Here is a 17,793-nt window from a genome sequence, read left to right as displayed (position 1 = left end):
TCGGCACTCTTAGTGCTCTCCCCTTTTTGCGCGCTGCTTAGGCTTTGCTTTGTTTTGGGCACGTGCTTTGCCCTTTTTGCCTGCGCCACTTAGGATTAAGGTTTTGCGTTGCTCTTTGTACCCCCTCCCATCTAGGCTTTTTGGCGCAGGCCTTAGGTGTTGCTTTGCCGGGCTTTGCTTTTGCCCATAGTGTGCTTAGGTTAGGGTGGGTGGTCTCTCCTTTGCCCGCGCCGATTTAGGAGCTAGGTTTTTCGCGCTTCCACTTTGCTTTTCCCTCCCCACTTAGGTTTCGGCGCGGGCTTTAGGTGTTTCTTGCTGGGCTTTGCTTTGCCCTGGTGTGCTTTGGCTGGGTTTGGGGGGGGGGGTACCCTTGCGCTTAGGCGCTTGGGATTTCTGTGCTGTTCTGTCTTGTTCAGTTTTCTCTTTTTCTGCAGGATTCGGTGACACCCGAGGACGAGGAGACGACACCCGAGGAGCCCTGGGTGGTGGAGACGAACTTTGGTGTTGGTGGTGGAGTCGCCGCCCCTTCTGCATGGACTTCGCGTCTTCGGTTTGGTCGGTAAGCTGTGTCGTTCCTCCCCCCTTTCCTGTTTTTGGCACTCTTAGTGCTCTCCGCTTTTTGCGCGCTGCTTAGGCTTTGCTTTGTTTTGGGCACGTTCTTTGCCCTTTTTGCCTGCGCCACTTAGGATTAAGGTTTTGCGTTGCTTTTTGTACCCCCTCCCATCTAGGCTTTTTGGCGCAGGCCTTGGGTGTTGCTTTGCCGGGCTTTGCTTTTGCCCATAGTGTGCTTAGGTTAGGGTGGGTGGTCTCTCCTTTGCCCGCGCCGATTTAGGAGCTAAGTTTTTCGCGCTTCCGTTTCGCTTTTCCCTCCCCACTTAGGTTTCGGCGCGGGCTTTAGGTGTTTCTTGCTGGGCTTTGCTTTGCCCTGGTGTGCTTTGGCTTGGCTGGATTTAGGGGGGGTACCCTTGCGCTTAGGCGCTTGGGATTTCTGTGCTGTTCTGTGTTGTTCAGTTTTCTCTTTTTCTGCAGGATTCGGTGACACCCGAAGACGAGACGACACCCGAGGAGCACTGGGTGGTGGAGACAACCTTTGGTGTTGGTGGTGGAGTCGCCGCCCCTTCTGCATGGACTTCGCGTCTTCGGTTTGGTCGGTAAGCTGTGTCGTTCCCCCTTTCCTGTTTTCGGCACTGTTAGTGCTCTCCGCTTTTTGCGCGCTGCTTAGGCTTTGCTTTGTTTTGGGCACGTGCTTTGCCCTTTTTGCCTGCGCCACTTAGGATTAAGGTTTTGCGTTCCTCTTTGTACCCCCTCCCATCTAGGCTTTTTGGCGCAGGCCTTAGGTGTTGCTTTGCCGGGCTTTGCTTTTGCCCATAGTGTGCTTAGGTTAGGGTAGGTGGTCTCTCCTTTGCCCGCGCCGATTTAGGAGCTAGGTTTTTCGCGCTTCCGTTTCGCTTTTCCCTCCCCACTTAGGTTTCGGCGCGGGCTTTAGGTGTTTCTTGCTGGGCTTTGCTTTGCGTTTTTTGGTGTTCTTGTTTTGGGAACATCGTGCTCTTTTTTTGCGTTTTTCTGTGTTCCTGTTTTGGGCACATTGTGCTCGTTTTTTTGCGTTTTTCTGTGTTCTTGTTTGGGCACATCATGTCCGTTCTTTGCGTTCTTCTCTCTATTGTTTTTTGGTGCACATCGTGTCCGTTTTTTGTGTTTTTTGGTGTTCTTGTTTTGGGCACATCGTGCTCTTTTTTTTGCGTTTTTTGGTGTTCTTGTTTTGGGCACATCGTGCTCTTTTTTTGCGTTTTTCTGTGTTCCTGTTTTGGGCACATTGTGCTCGTTTTTTTGCGTTTTTCTGTGTTCTTGTTTGGGCACATCATGTCCGTTCTTTGCGTTCTTCTCTCTATTGTTTTTTTGTGCACATCGTGTCCATTTTTTGCGTTCTTTGGTGTTCTTGTTTTGGGCACATCGTGCTCTTTTTTTGCGTTTTTCTGTGTTCCTGTTTTGGGCAAATTGTGCTCGTTTTTTTGCATTTCTCTGTGCATCGTTTTTTTGGGCCCATCATGTCCGTTTTTTGTGTTTTTTGGTGTTCATGTTTTGGGCACATCGTGCTCTTTTTTTGCGTTTTTTGGTGTTCTTGTTTTGGGCACATCGTGCTCTTTTTTTGCGTTTTTCTGTTTTCCTGTTTTGGGCACATTGTGCTCGTTTTTTTGCATTTTTCTGTGCATCGTTTTTTTGGGCCCATCATGTCCGTTTTTTGCGTTCTTCTCTGTATTGTTTTTTTGTGCACATCGTGTCCGTTTTTTGTGTTTTTTGGTGTTCATGTTTTGGGCACATCGTGCTCTTTTTTTGCGTTTTTTGGTGTTCTTGTTTTGGGCACATCGTGCTCTTTTTTTGCGTTTTTCTGTGTTCCTGTTTTGGGCACATTGTGCTCGTTTTTTTGCATTTTTCTGTGCATCGTTTTTTTGGGCCCATCATGTCCGTTTTTTGCGTTCTTCTCTGTATTGTTTTTTTGTGCACATCGTGTCCGTTTTTTGTGTTTTTTGGTGTTCATGTTTTGGGCACATCGTGCTCTTTTTTTGCGTTTTTCTGTGTTCCTGTTTTGGGCACATCGTGCCCGTTTTTTTGCGTTTTTCTGTGTTCTTGTTTGGGCCCATCATGCCCGTTCTTTGCGTTCTTCTCTCTTTTGTTTTTTTGTGCACATCGTGTCCGGTTTTTGCGTTCTTTGGTGTTCTTGTTTTGGGCACTTCGTGCTCTTTTTTTGCGTTTTTTGGTGTTCTTGTTTTGGGCACATCGTGCTCTTTTTTTGCGTTTTTCTGTGTTCCTGTTTTGGGAAAATCGTGCCCACTTTTTGAGTTGTTCTGTGTTCATGTTTGGGCGCATCATGTTCGTTTTTTGTGTTCTTCTCTGCATCGTTTTTTGGGCGCATCGTGTCCGTTTTCTACGTTTTTTGGTGTTTTTGTGTTGAGCAAATCATGTCCGTTTTTTGCTTTTTTCTGTGTTCGTGTTTAGGCGTATCATGTCCGTTTTTTGTGTTCTTCTGTGCATCGTTTTTTTGGGCCCATCATGTCCGTTTTTTGCGTTTTTCTCTTTATTGTTTTTTGTGCACATCGTGTCAGTTTTTTGTGTTTTTTGGTGTTCTTGTTTTGGGCACATCGTGCTCGTTTTTTTGCGTTTTTCTGTGGTCCTGTTTTGGGCACATCGTGCCCGTTTTTTTGCGTTTTTCTGTGTTCTTGTTTGGGCCCATCATGTCCGTTTTTTGCGTTCTTCTCTCTATTTTTTTGTGCACATCGTGTCCGTTTTTTGCGTTTTTTGGTGTTCTTGTTTTGGGCACATCGTGCTCGTTTTTTTGCGTTTTTCTGTGTTCCTGTTTTGGGCACATCGTGCCCGTTTTCTTGCTTTTTTCTGTGTTCTTGTTTGGGACCATCATGTCCGTTTTTTGCGTTCATATCTCTATTGTTTTTTTGTGCACATCGTGTCCGTTTTTTGCGTTCTTTGGTGTTCTTGTTTTGGGGTCATCGTGCTCGTTTTTTTGCGTTTTTTGGTGTTCTTGTTTTGGGCACATCGTGCTCGTTTTTTGCGCTTTTCTGTGTTCCTGTTTTGGGCACATCGTGCCCGTTTTTTTGCGTTTTTCTGTGTTCTTGTTTGGGCCCATCATGTCCGTTTTTTGCGTTCTTCTCTCTATTGTTTTTTTGTGCACATCGTGTCCGTTTTTTGCGTTCTTCTCTCTATTGTTTTTTTGAGCACATCGTGTCCGTTTTTTGCGTTCTTTTGTGTTCTTGTTTTGGGGTCATCGTGCTCGTTTTTTTGCGTTTTTCTGTGTTCCTGTTTTGGGCACATCGTGCCCGTTTTTTTTGCTTTTTTCTGTGTTCTTGTTTGGGACCATCATGTCCGTTTTTTGCGTTCATATCTCTATTGTTTTTTTGTGCACATCGTGTCCTTTTTTTGCGTTCTTTGGTGTTCTTGTTTTGGGGTCATCGTGCTCGTTTTTTTGCGTTTTTTGGTGTTCTTGTTTTGGGCACATCGTGCTCGTTTTTTTGCGCTTTTCTGTGTTCCTGTTTTGGGCACATCGTGCCCGTTTTTTTGCTTTTTTCTGTGTTCTTGTTTGGGCCCATCATATCCGTTTTTTGCGTTCTTCTCTCTATTGTTTTTTTGTGCACATCGTGTCCGTTTTTTGCGTTCTTCTCTCTATTGTTTTTTATGAGCACATCGTGCCCGTTTTTTTTGCTTTTTTCTGTGTTCTTGTTTGGGACCATCATGTCCGTTTTTTGCGTTCATATCTCTATTGTTTTTTTGTGCACATCGTGTCCTTTTTTTGCGTTCTTTGGTGTTCTTGTTTTGGGGTCATCGTGCTCGTTTTTTTTGCGTTTTTTGGTGTTCTTGTTTTGGGCACATTGTGCCCGTTTTTTGCGATTTTCTGTGTTCTTGTTTGGGCCCATCATGTCCGTTTTTTGCGTTCTTCTCTTTATTTTTTTGTGCACATCGTGTCCGTTTTTTGCGTTTTTTGGTGTTCTTGTTTTGGGCACATCGTGCTCGTTTTTTTGCGTTTTTCTGTGTTCCTGTTTTGGGCACATCGTGCCCGTTTTTTTGCTTTTTTCTGTGTTCTTGTTTGGGCCCATCATATCCGTTTTTTGCGTTCTTCTCTCTATTGTTTTTTTGTGCACATCGTGTCCGTTTTTTGCGTTCTTCTCTCTATTGTTTTTTATGAGCACATCGTGTCCGTTTTTTGCGTTCTTTGGTGTTCTTGTTTTGGGGTCATCGCGCTCGTTTTTTTGCGTTTTTGGTGTTCTTGTCTTGGGCACATCGTGCTCGTTTTTTTGCGCTTTTCTGTGTTCCTGTTTTGGGCACATCGTGCCCGTTTTTTTGCGTTTTCCTGTGTTCTTGTTTGGGCCCATCATATCCGTTTTTTGCGTTCTTCTCTCTATTGTTTTTTTGTGCACATCGTGTCCGTTTTTTGCGTTCTTCTCTCTATTGTTTTTTATGAGCACATCGTGTCCGTTTTTTGCGTTCTTTGGTGTTCTTGTTTTGGGGTCATCGCGCTCGTTTTTTTGCGTTTTTTGGTGTTCTTGTTTTGGGCACATCGTGCTCGTTTTTTTTGCGTTTTTCTGTGTTCCTGTTTTGGGCAAATCGTGCCCGCTTTTTGCGTTTTTCTGTGTTCGTGTTTGAGCGCATCATGTCCGTTTTTTTGTGTTCTTCTCTGCATCGTTTTTTTTGGGCACATCGTGTCCATTTTTTACGTTTTTTGGTGTTTTTGTTTTGGGCAAATCATGTCCGTTTTTTGCTTTTTTCTGTGTTCGTGTTTAGGCGCATCATGTCCGTTTTTTTGTGTTCTTCTCTGCATCTTTTTTTGGGCCCATCATGTCCGTTTTTTGCGTTCTTCTCTGTATTGTTTTTTTGTGCACATCGTGTCCGTTTTTGTGTTTTTGGTGTTCTTGTTTTGGGGTCATCGTGCTCGTTTTTTTGCGTCTTCTGGTGTTCTTGTTTTGCGCACATTGTGCTCGTTTTTTTGCGTTTTTTGGTGTTCTTGTTTTGGGCACATTGTGCCCGTTTTTTGCGTTTTTCTGTGCTCTTGTTTGGGCCTATCATGTCCGTTTTTTGCGTTCTTCTCTTTATTTTTTTGTGCACATCGTGTCCGTTTTTTGCGTTTTTTGGTGTTCTTGTTTTGGGCACATCGTGCTCGTTTTTTTGCGTTTTTCTGTGTTCCTGTTTTGGGCACATCGTGCCCGTTTTTTTGCTTTTTTCTGTGTTCTTGTTTGGGCCCATCATATCCGTTTTTTGCGTTCTTCTCTCTATTGTTTTTTTGTGCACATCGTGTCCGTTTTTTGCGTTCTTCTCTCTATTGTTTTTTATGAGCACATCGTGTCCGTTTTTTGCGTTCTTTGGTGTTCTTGTTTTGGGGTCATCGCGCTCGTTTTTTTGCGTTTTTGGTGTTCTTGTCTTGGGCACATCGTGCTCGTTTTTTTGCGCTTTTCTGTGTTCCTGTTTTGGGCACATCGTGCCCGTTTTTTTGCGTTTTCCTGTGTTCTTGTTTGGGCCCATCATATCCGTTTTTTGCGTTCTTCTCTCTATTGTTTTTTTGTGCACATCGTGTCCGTTTTTTGCGTTCTTCTCTCTATTGTTTTTTATGAGCACATCGTGTCCGTTTTTTGCGTTCTTTGGTGTTCTTGTTTTGGGGTCATCGCGCTCGTTTTTTTGCGTTTTTTGGTGTTCTTGTTTTGGGCACATCGTGCTCGTTTTTTTTGCGTTTTTCTGTGTTCCTGTTTTGGGCAAATCGTGCCCGCTTTTTGCGTTTTTCTGTGTTCGTGTTTGAGCGCATCATGTCCGTTTTTTTGTGTTCTTCTCTGCATCGTTTTTTTTGGGCACATCGTGTCCATTTTTTACGTTTTTTGGTGTTTTTGTTTTGGGCAAATCATGTCCGTTTTTTGCTTTTTTCTGTGTTCGTGTTTAGGCGCATCATGTCCGTTTTTTTGTGTTCTCCTCTGCATCTTTTTTTGGGCCCATCATGTCCGTTTTTTGCGTTCTTCTCTGTATTGTTTTTTTGTGCACATCGTGTCCGTTTTTGTGTTTTTGGTGTTCTTGTTTTGGGGTCATCGTGCTCGTTTTTTTGCGTCTTCTGGTGTTCTTGTTTTGCGCACATTGTGCTCGTTTTTTTGCGTTTTTTGGTGTTCTTGTTTTGGGCACATTGTGCCCGTTTTTTGCGTTTTTCTGTGCTCTTGTTTGGGCCTATCATGTCGGTTTTTTGCGTTCTTCTCTCTATTGTTTTATTGTGCACATCGTGTCCGTTTTTTGTGTTTTTTGGTGTTCTTGTTTTGTGCACATCGTGCTCGTTTTTTTTGCGTTTTTTGGTGTTCTTGTTTTGGGCACATTGTGCTCGTTTTTTTGCGTTTTTTGGTGTTCTTGTTTTGGGCACATTGTGCTCGTTTTTTTTGCGTTTTTTGGTGTTCTTGTTTTGGGCACCGTTTTTTGCGTTCTTCTCTCTATTGTTTTATTGTGCACATCGTGTCCGTTTTTTGCGTTTTTCTGTGTTCCTGTTTTGGGCACTTCGTGCCCGTTTTTTTGCGTTTTTCTGTGTTCCTGTTTTGGGCACATCGTGCCCGTTTTTTGCGTTTTTCTGTGTTCCTGTTTTGGAAACATCGTGCCCGTTTTTTTTGTGTTCCTGTTTTTAAATATTGTATATGTTTTAGAAAAATCACCTTGAAGACGGAAATCATCACGGCCACGGAAGCAATCAAGAAAACAGAAAACCTAGAAAACAGAAAGCCAAGAAAACAGAATGCCAAGAAAACAGAAAGCCAAGAAAACAGAAAAGCAAGAAAACAGAAATGAAAAAACCAGGACAAGTTTTTAAAAAACGAAGATCGAAAGACCATTTTCTGATGTCTTAGATTAATATTTTTCTGATGTTTTTACTTCTCGGCTTACTTTTGTCGATGCCAAAATATGTGTACATTCATATCTTGCAACGTTTTATTTTTTTTGCAAGTATAGGTCATAAGAATAGGTGCTGGAGGCGAAAAACCAATTTTGAAATAAAAAAGGCTATCTTGTAAGCTTCTTGAAAGTAAAAGTTTATCTTGTAAGATTCTTGAAAGAAAAAGTGTATCTTGTAAGATTCTTGAAAGAAAAAGTGTATCTTGTAAGATTCTTGTAAGAAAAAGTTTATCTTGTAAGATCTTGCAAGATTTTGGAAGAAATTCTTGCAAGATGATGCATCGTCTTGCAAGATTCTGCCAGAATCTTGCAAGATCTTGCAAGATAAACTTTTTTTTCCGACTAGGGTTTAATTTTTGAGTGTCATAAGTTCCTATATACTCAGCCAGAATTAGGCTTCCGTTAACTTCCGTCATTTTAAACAGTGCACGTTTCGTGTTTTAAGCAAGGTTCCATCGAAAGTCTGGCTTTATATCATGAACCGCGACGCGGTTTTCGATAAAACGCCAGAAATTCTCAGCGAATTCGAGCAGAGTCACGTAACCTATACATACCGTAATTGGGGTCTATATAAGGAAGACCCCAATAGTAATCACAGGATCCCCGTAATACTAATCACAGATAGTCATAGTCTATCCGAGGGGGGGGGGGGTATTTGAAATCTGTGAGAGATTTAACATGATGCTAGATCGAGGATGTCCTCAAAAACAATGAAATTTGAGATCTATTCTATTGCGGACCCTCGGCTTAGTGGGCACATAACTTTTACGCCCCCAAGGCGCACATGCAATATTTTTACTTAGTGCAAACACGGGGTTAAAGGGGGGGCTTTGCGAAACATAAAATTCGAAATTTTTACAAAAAATAGTTTGTTTTTTCTAAACAATGTGATGTGGAAGAATAGAAGGGAATGAAAATGAGTTCTTGATAGCTGATTCTGTAATATCTGTCACGTTGGAGAGTGACTGATGTTTCGTCTCTTCCTTGGGCACACTCTCGGATTCTTCCTTAGCATCCATTACAGCAGACATTCCGGTTCTGGATATTTTCCTTCCTTATAACTGCCCCCGAACTTTTTACACACTAGATCTTTTTCGTTTTGTCCCCCCCCCACCACCGCAACTTAGTGAGTGTATTTTAATTGCACCCCCCCCCCCCCCACACACACACACACAGGACGTGTCATATTTTTTGTAATGACAGCTTCTCTGTAACTTGGGTGATAGTGGATAAAGTACTGGAGGAGAGGAGAGGAGATCCTACACACATTTCAAATTATCATGTGCCAATATTGCAGGTGCGGGGGGGGGGGGTATTGCAAAAAGATCCCTGGTTTCAATTCAGTCGCAGTAGCAGCTGGTCGCTTACTCCAAACTCCAGCAAGTTTATCAAATTACAAATAAGTTTACAAAAAGTAAGTTAGGTTTTCCACACTTTCATAATACACGTGCTTCAGTAAATATTTGATATCGCTATAGCTTAGTTTAATATTTTTCAGTAACCTTTTAGGATCTATTCTGTTTCTCCCCCTCCCCCAGCTTAGTGGGAATATATCTTTTATGACCCCCAGGCGCACGTGCAATATTTTTACATAGTAACGTGCGGTATAACAACACATAATTTAACTTGGGGTCATAAAAAACCACTTGGGGCGAAACAGAATAAATCCACCTTTTAATTAGTACGGAAAAAGCACACTGAAGAGTAGAACGAGTTTCACTTCATATTTTTAGAGTTCTCAAAGATAAAAAAAATAGAACAACTGAATTTTTGATAACAAGCAAAATTTATTTGAGGGTGCTAATAATTTGAATTTAACCACTGTAATTGTAGTTAATTGGCTTTCTTTGCAAGCAGTGTTTTTGGTTAACGAAAGTGGACAAAAGCGGGAACATCAGAAAGGCTTTGATAAAGTTTTTTAAGACAACTGGCAAAATGTCAAAACCGGCAAATTGACAAAATTTGCATCAAACTCTTGAACATCTAAGCTCTTCACGTGAGTTAAAATTAACACGGTGACGTTGTCGTTTCTTCAAATCAAGAATTGAAAATGGTTTCAAAATTCGCAGTATTACATGCATGGCCATTTTCCCTCTGACCTCTATAGAAGCAACAGGGAAAAACAGGTTGTATGACAGACGAAGATTGTAAGCCCGGGAAGTCTTGCAACCCCAGGAAGATTTACGTATGACGTCGAGGAGCTGCAATCAAGCGACAGTTCGGATGCATGGAAGACTCCAATTGTGATGAGGGATCATTTTGCAGCGATTTGAAAAATTGCGTAATTGGGGAAAGAACGTAGAGAAACACCCCTTTACAAAAATTTTGAACTAAAATTTGAGTAACCAAGTGTATACAGTTAAATTCCTGATTATTCTGAAGGCATGTAAACTTTAAACTTTCGGTTATATTTTTAATTTACATGTTTGGAGAAAAAAAACAAATGAATTATTGATTATACCGGAATAGAGAACGATTTCTTTGACAGAACGAAATTTTAAAAATTAAGCATGTCCTTTCAGAAAATTAATATCCGAGGGAAACTTTTGCTCAGAGAGAAACGATGCTAAAACAAGTACAAATTAACAATTTTGCTAGCAACTTAAAAGTTTTGCTAGCAAATTCTGCCAAAAAAAGTAGAAAAATAAGCAGGATCAAGATATTGAAATTATTCAAAAATAATCATTTGCTAAAACAGTTATTTGAACACATTTCAATTTTTGAGTTACAAAATTTTGATATCTCTGTCACTTTGCAGAGAAATTAAAATAATCCGGGGTATAAACTGTTCCAACATGTCCGAAAAAGTGAAAAATAGAATGAAAAATTGGAACTAATGGAAAAATAGACCGGCTTTTGAGTACGTTTTTTACACATAACTGTAAAAGAAAATTGGAAAAAACCAATATAACAAATTGAAATAATTTGTATCGAACTAGAACGAGAATTATGGTTCAGACCACTCTTGAGGGGGGAGGAACTATATACTAAAATGATGTTTTTTTGTTCAGACAATTTTGGCCAATCAATATATTCATCGTAGAGAGTTGAGACTGGTACCAATAAAAAGCTTGGCCGGCGTAGAATATGGAATTAAAAGATTTTTTTTATTTTTGTTTCTTACAGGGAGTTATCGAGGTTTAACCTTTTGAGAAAATAGAGTGGATTCCGTTGCTTTTATTCACATTTTTCGTAATTTTTTACTAAAATTTTGACAAATTTGCTCAAATTTCTTTAAATTTTTGAAGAAAGTGTGGTTCATTTTATTTTAAAAACAAAAAACATCATCGGCTATTTTTTTTAATTTTTTGTCGAAAATTCTGGCTAAATATTTCACAAAATTCAGACTTTCTCATCAAAAACAGCACGAAATAAGTTTCTTTAAACCACTTTGATTAAATTTGCAGGAAGTGCACACCCAAGCACTACTAACACAATTTTTATAGACTCAAAGGGGGCTATTTCTACTTCAATTTCCTTTGAGAGTGCTCCATAATTAAAACTTTACCGTTTCTTGCTCACTTTAATCGTTGATTATCAAAAACCCAGCACATATTTGATTTTTTAACTAAGAAAATATCTATATCTATAACATTCGAAAAATTAGGTGTTGTTAATGAACGAACAGCACTAGCAGAGCTAGTTTTGGGCCAATCTTGGACTGTTGCAATGTACGAAAAATTCGGATTGTAATAAGTTGGTCTTTTTTATAAAAAAAAATCGATTTTTTTGATTTATTAATTAAATAATAGAACATTTCAAATCAAAGCTGATTAGTGAAAGGTGCAATTGGCATCCTAAGTAGTTCCACAGTACTATAGTTTTTTGCTGGAGAACTAATGGTCGTTTTGATTTTTAAAAATAATTGGTTTTACATTAAAAAAAGGGCTTACTGAACTTTGCCTCCATATTTCTTTTAATTTGGTCAACTTGTAGCTTAGTGTCAGCAATGAAAAAATGCTTCTTCTTTCTAATGAAATCAAATTCAATCTTTATTGCGGTTTTACGCCTTAGGTTATGGTTTTCTGGCTGTGATACTACTAGATTTCACAATTTTTTTTAGGTATTTGCCCATTTTTCATGTTTTTTAGATTTGTCACATTCTCAAGTTATTGACCGTTCATATATCTCATTATTGGTGTTTGAAATGAAACAAAATTGATAATATCAAAAACCTTAAAGATATAGATAATATCAAAAATCTTAAAGATATAGATTATGGTTTTTTTTGCGACTTCGACAATACTTTCTCGAAGAATTAATTGAATTTTTAAATTTTGTCTTTAACTGTCGTTTTTACTTTGTCTTTTTAGTCGTAAGAAAATTCCTGAACAATGACCCGACCGGTTTCATTGGCTTTTCATGGAAAAATAGATAAGCTGATATTCTGATATAAGATAGCTGATGGCTTTCATGACTGAAAAAAAATGTTTTCCAAAAAAATCACATTAACTCCGCAATATTGTTCCTTTTAATGTCTGTTTGTAACCTAGTCTCGTTAATTACAAGCCAAATATGACATTTTTTGGAGGGAAGGTGTCAAAAGGGATTGGTGTCACGAAATCTAATGTTTTTGAAGAATTCGTTTTGAATTTACTGGCTTCGACAAGGGTTTATCACAAAAATAAGTGAATTAATTTTTGATTTTTGTCAGATTTGACGTTCTTTAAGCAGACGCAGGACATATTCTGGATAATTGCAGGTCTCAAGGGCTTCCTTTCGAAGAATAAACGAACCTATTTAATTATTTCATTTTGTAATTAATGGCTTTCATGTCTTTGAAATAATTTTTTTTGAAAAGTATTTCTCATTTTTGCCTTTTTTCTTCGCTACTTGTTACCTAGTTTCATTAATGAGAAGTCGCATACAACATTATCGGTGTTCGAAGAAGGTGCATTCGAACAAATTTTGAGGGCCAATGCATGGCTTTACGGCTTCGAAAGTGTTTTCTGGCAAGTTTAAATTTACTTTTCGTTTGTTGTTCTTTGTTAACCGCTAGAAACAACCAACGATTCTTAATTCCCTTCTATAGAGGCATTGGTAATTGTAAACCAAGGGATATTTTAGTTGATTTCCAATGGTTTTCATTACTTTGAAATTGTTTTTTTTAAAAAGAAGAGCGAATTTTTACTGTTTTTGTTCTTTATTGTCTATTTGTGACCAAGCCCTATTATGGACTCGTCCTATATCTTTCCTGGTGAATTGCAAGTTATTTTGTTTAATTTCAGTTTTATCTGAGGCTATATTGACTTTGTTATTAAGTTTTGCATTTAAAACGGACAAAGTTTTTGATGTAATTATTGTTTGATTTTGCTGTTCGTCTTGACTCGCTTTCTTAATATTGGCATATCTCATCAATCTACAGCGTCATTTTTTACTTAGAGTTATTTGCTTTGGAGGCTATCTTTTCTTTCATACACCTTTTTTTTCAAAATACTTTAATTTTTGGGTTTTTCTACCTGTTCCTCATTTGGTAGACAATTATGCCAAAATTGTGGATGAGCGGGGTCGGAACCTTATGTGCGATCGCACATAACCGAGCCTCCTTGTAGTAGTAGTAGTAGTAGTAGTAGGGATTTGGCCCTTCGATGTCGTCGGGCGCGGGGACCGTGTCCCCTTTCTTTGTCCATGGTTGCTGTTAAATTTTCCACGTATCGCTGACTAGTTCATTGTAACTCGTTTCAAAATGATGCCACAGAAAATTGAGCAGTCGACTTTTCAAACCCGCTGCATTTCCAAATTGTAAACTCTGTGGAAGTCTATTCACAAGAGAACAAGTTCTATAGAAGAAGCTTTGCTGGCAAATTTCAAGACGTGGTTTGGAATGGTCGAATTTCAGATCGTTGTCACTACGTAATGAGCGTGTGGTGTTCCTCATGCAGACAAATTGGTCAATGTTAAAGTTGAAGTGACCCGTAAGAGATTTTGAAAGAAAAAGTAAATCCTGTAATTGTAGATATAAAGAAAGCGGTAAGATACGACTAAAACAAAGCAGTTCTTTATAATTGTTATTGCTCGTGTTGTTGATCCATTTCAAACTCTTTTTCTGAACACTTTCGAGTACTTTTGTGTTTGTTACATTAGCAAACCAACGAACACTTCCGTATAACAAAACGGGCAATACCATAGATTTGTACAAGTTTAATTTAACTGACGGAGTTAGGCGTGGTAAGCTTCTTTTTAACATGAACAGAACTCCGAGCGCTTTGCTCGCGGACTTTTTTATGTGGATGTCCCACTTGAGATCCTTTGTTACATAAACTCCTAAATCTTTCTGTATGTGTACTTTTTCAATCAAGGTTCCGGAGAAACGGAAGTGATGCATGGAATTAGACATTGAGATATGAGAGCATTTTTCAACGTTTAAGGGAAGTTTGTGTTGTTCACTCCATTTCATCACTCTAGTAAGATCCATTTGACAGATAAGACTGGACTTGTTAACTGATATGAATTTAGCGTCGTCGGCACAGAGGAGAGGAACAACAGCTCTGCAAGTTTCTGGTAAATCGTTGACGTAGATTACAAAGAAGAGAGATGCCAGAAGAGATCCTTGTGGAACTCCACTTGTAACCTTAACGCTTTCAGAAAAATGACTGTTGATTCTAACTCTTTGCGTCCTTCCGATTAAATAAGATTGCAATAATTTGATATTTTTCCCGCGAACACCAAGATTGAATAGTTTTGTTAAGAGAATACCGTGATCGGCATTATCGAACGCTTTCTCATAGTCAGTATAAATTATGTCAATGTTTTCTTTTGAATCAATTGATTTATAGATAGATTCTAGGTAAACCAAGAGCTGAACGACGCAAGAGCGACCTTTTCGAAATCCATATTGAGCTTGATGGAAAATTGGTTCTAAGTGCCGGTAAAGACACGTAAACAAACAACGTTCAAAAATTTTAGATGCAATTGTAAGAGAAACCTGCCTATAATTCTCTACATTAGACTTACAACCTTTTTTGTAGGTGGGAACGACTATTGAGTTTTTCCAGCTACCTGGAAAAGCACTATTTTTTTTATTTTGTAGAAAACTTGGTTTAGGGATTTACTGACTGCCCTCGAACATCTTTTGTATACAATTGCAGGAATTTCGTCCGGACCTTTTGCTTTGTGAACATCTAAATTTTCGCATATCTTTTCAATCGTTTGTTGGGAAATGTCAAAATCTGTGAATAAAGGTAGCAACGGAGGCGAATTGTTTGGCACGAAGCTGGAAGAAATTTTGAAAATTGAAGCAAAATATTGTGAGAAAAGAGAGCATTGACGAACAGGATCATTGGCTATTTCGTTCTTAAAGGAGACAGAGCTTGGAATCGCAGTCGACTTGAAGTTTCTGTAGTATTTGAAAAGTTTCTCAGTGGATCGGGACGCTGCTAAATTTGATTCAAAATCTGCTTTATCTTCTTCAATCATCGTTTCAGCAATGCCCTCTAGCATTGCTATTTTCTTTAGATTGTTTGCATTGTTCCTTCTAGCTGTTTCAAGGCGCTTAATGGCGTTTGACGTAGGCGGTTTAATCCACGGTGATAATTGAGATCGATGCATTGTCCTTTTTGGAACGTTTTCAAATATTATGGGTCTAATCCAATCGTACCACTGTTCAAGCAGAACATTAAAATTACTCCAACAAAATCCATGAAAAGGTAATTCAGTTATCTGTTTATTCATTTCATCAAATCTAGCCTTACAGAAGCTGTAAACTATCTTTGACTTTGTTTCCCTTAGATATGAGGAGCTTAGGTTTCGGACTAACTTTAAGGGTAATTGCATCATGATTCGATAACAAACAAATTTTCTTGCAGGATATAACTTCTGTTTTTGGGTTTACTAAGACGAGATCAAGGATACCTGAGGCTGCAGTGGGGAAATCAATGATTTGCTGAAAGCTGTAAAAGCTAATTAGGTCAACAAATTTCTGTGTATCTGAGTTCTTAGCTGAGTAATCGTGCCAATCAATTTCCGGCAAATTGAAATCACCATACACAATTGTTGAATAGAAGGACTTTGACAGTGTAAAGATTTCCTCAAACAGTAGATAACGATCTTGAGGTGATATAGCGTAAGGACTGGGACATGATGAGTTCGGTGGGGCATAAAAACACTTAAGTAAAATATCCCGAGAATTAAAACTGAGGGAACATGCTAGGACGCCTCCATCAACGCTTGTATAAAGGGGAATTTCTCTGGAGACAAAAGTATTCTTGATAGCAATCAAAACACCTCCGTGTTTCGATGTGTTATTATCAGCTTTTCTTTCTGATCGAAATATTGCATAATTGGGAAGAAAGAGTTCGTTATCGTGAAATGAGCAATGAAGCCAAGTCTCTGTAAGCATGAAGAAGTCTACACTTCTTGAAATTACGTAGTTAGCAAGTTTAGTGCGTTTATCTCGATTGATTATACTACGTATGTTGAATACAAATGACTCGAGATATTCCTCGGATTCCTGTTTAACATTTAGTCACCATTGACAAACCTCAATTTCAGTCCCATCATAGAAGAGTTTCTGATTGAAGATTCGAAATTTGTTGCGCAGGTATCCTTCTTCGTTAATTAGTTTATACCGTTTGATCAGACATTCCTTCTCTTTGGTTTGTTCTTCCTTGGTCAGAGACTTGCTAACAAAGATCTTTGTTCCATTGTCTTGATTAAAGTACTTAATTTTATGAGCGTTTGCAATCAATTTTCTTACCGTCCAGGAATTGTTGAAAGTCACTAACAGCGATCTTGGTTTAGAACTTGATTTGGTAAATTTACCTAATCGTCTGATATTCGAAACTGTGTTTTCATTTTCTCCAAGAAAATCAATGATTCGCTGAGTCTCTTTAATCTCATGCTGCATAATGTCCGAATATTTTGAATTTGGTTGCGAGGAAAATTCTGGTATACCCGAAATTTTGATTTCCAAGCTGGTATCTATCTTTGGGGAGCTTTCACTGTTGACATTAAGCAGGTTTGGTTGGGGAGGAATTACAGGGGTAGTTGACTTAGCTTTCAGGTATGACAGTGTCGATTTGATTTCCTGTAGACTGTTGCTTACGTTTTCCTTGAATTCCATCTCTGTGGTTGTCTTCAATCTCACAAGCTTCTTCACGGCTTTAGTGCACTCATTGCAAAACCAGAAGACACCTTCGGTGGACATGTATGTCAACGCTTCAGTTGGAATCTTTGTGCATGTGTGGTGTACCCAGCAACCACATTTGTCGCACCCAATAGAATTTGTAGTTTCATCAACTGTTGACATATGTGGACATAATAGGTCTGAACCACTACTGGTTGACTTTGTCCTTGTCATGTTTCGCATACAATATATGAAACTATTTAATATCGCAATAATTGTTGATTATATCGCAATAAAGAACAATTTTTTGACATAATGACTTTAGATAATTTTCTCAGTTTCTGCAACGAACAATAAAATATATGGGAGTGCAATATTGCGCCGACAGCTTTTGGACTAGTGTGCTTAAGCTAGAGCATAGACATGATAACTGCTGCAAGCTCAGTTGTTAATAGTTAGCTGAGCGGATAGCCTTAGAATAGTCTAACGTACTTTGGGCTTAAAACGAATGTTCATAGGATCACTGTGCGCGATCGAAAGAGGAGAGCACTATAGCTGTTGGTGCGGGAACTACTCTTAGCCATGGGGACAGCTCACTGTGGATATGTCTCCAATAAGCGAAAGATGAATAATTTAAGTGAAAATCACGAGAGTAACGCAAGTGAAACAGAGGATTGTAGAGGATGTATCTATTTAGTAGTGATTTATTTGCCTAGATCCCAAAAAGTTGCTACTCGTTGTGACTCAAAGATAGCTGGTAGTGAAAGATTGCTTTATGACTTTATAACTGAAAGACTATGCTATTCACTTGAGTAGGGTAATGCACTGAGTAGTACCTGCACGGAACGCCATTTAGTAAGAAATGCAGTTAGGGGTCCAGACAAAAGATGCAATGATCGCCAAAATACATCACTGATAGTACTTTTGCAAGACTGATAGCAGAGCTTACAAAACTGACTACATTATATATTTGGTCCAGACTTGAGGTACTCGGAACACAACTCCCCCATGCTCGACAATCCAAGATGCAGATGGGCGACGCAACTTAACTCTAGCCTCGTTGAAAAGGGTTAATTCCTCAAAAGGTCGGTAGACCAAATAAAAGTGCTTTATCGGGAATCTTGAGCATCCCCGCATTAGATATTCTCGTGCATATTCTACAACGGTACTCTTCAAATATGTGCACAGCCCAATATGTAAAACTTTGATCAATACATTTATCAAATAAACTTATTGAGGACAATTGTTTTCATAAAGTTTATTTAAATAAACTTGCTTGAATATCTGCCACGCGCAGACTTCTCATAGGACCTGGG

The 17,793-nt window shown here is 39.0% G+C and overlaps 1 protein-coding gene across 2 annotated transcripts in view; it reads right to left on the bottom strand.

The window, feature by feature from the left end:
- The window catches only part of LOC142344016 (uncharacterized), an 84,245-nt gene extending 74,929 nt beyond the window's left edge, over positions 1–9,316 (bottom strand). Inside the window, exons 1-3 of one of the 2 annotated variants that reach the window (XM_075395460.1) lie at positions 9,085–9,316; positions 8,782–8,915; positions 8,338–8,474 (exon numbers count right to left, since the gene is read on the bottom strand). In XM_075395460.1, the coding sequence (XP_075251575.1) occupies positions 8,338–8,444 (107 nt within the window). In that variant the 5' untranslated portion in view covers positions 8,445–8,474; positions 8,782–8,915; positions 9,085–9,316. Of the gene's footprint in view, positions 1–8,337; positions 8,493–8,781; positions 8,916–9,084 lie in introns of those variants that run through there. The other variant, XM_075395459.1, reaches the window with a different exon arrangement.
- Between the last annotated feature and the right edge of the window lie 8,477 nt (positions 9,317–17,793).

The sequence above is a fragment of the Convolutriloba macropyga genome, chromosome 8, assembly GCF_964194025.1.
Source record: "Convolutriloba macropyga chromosome 8, txConMacr16.3, whole genome shotgun sequence".
Lineage (NCBI taxonomy): Eukaryota > Metazoa > Xenacoelomorpha > Acoela > Convolutidae > Convolutriloba > Convolutriloba macropyga.
The sequence above is the reverse complement of the archived record's forward strand: the minus strand, read 5'-3'. Positions and strand labels throughout refer to the sequence as shown.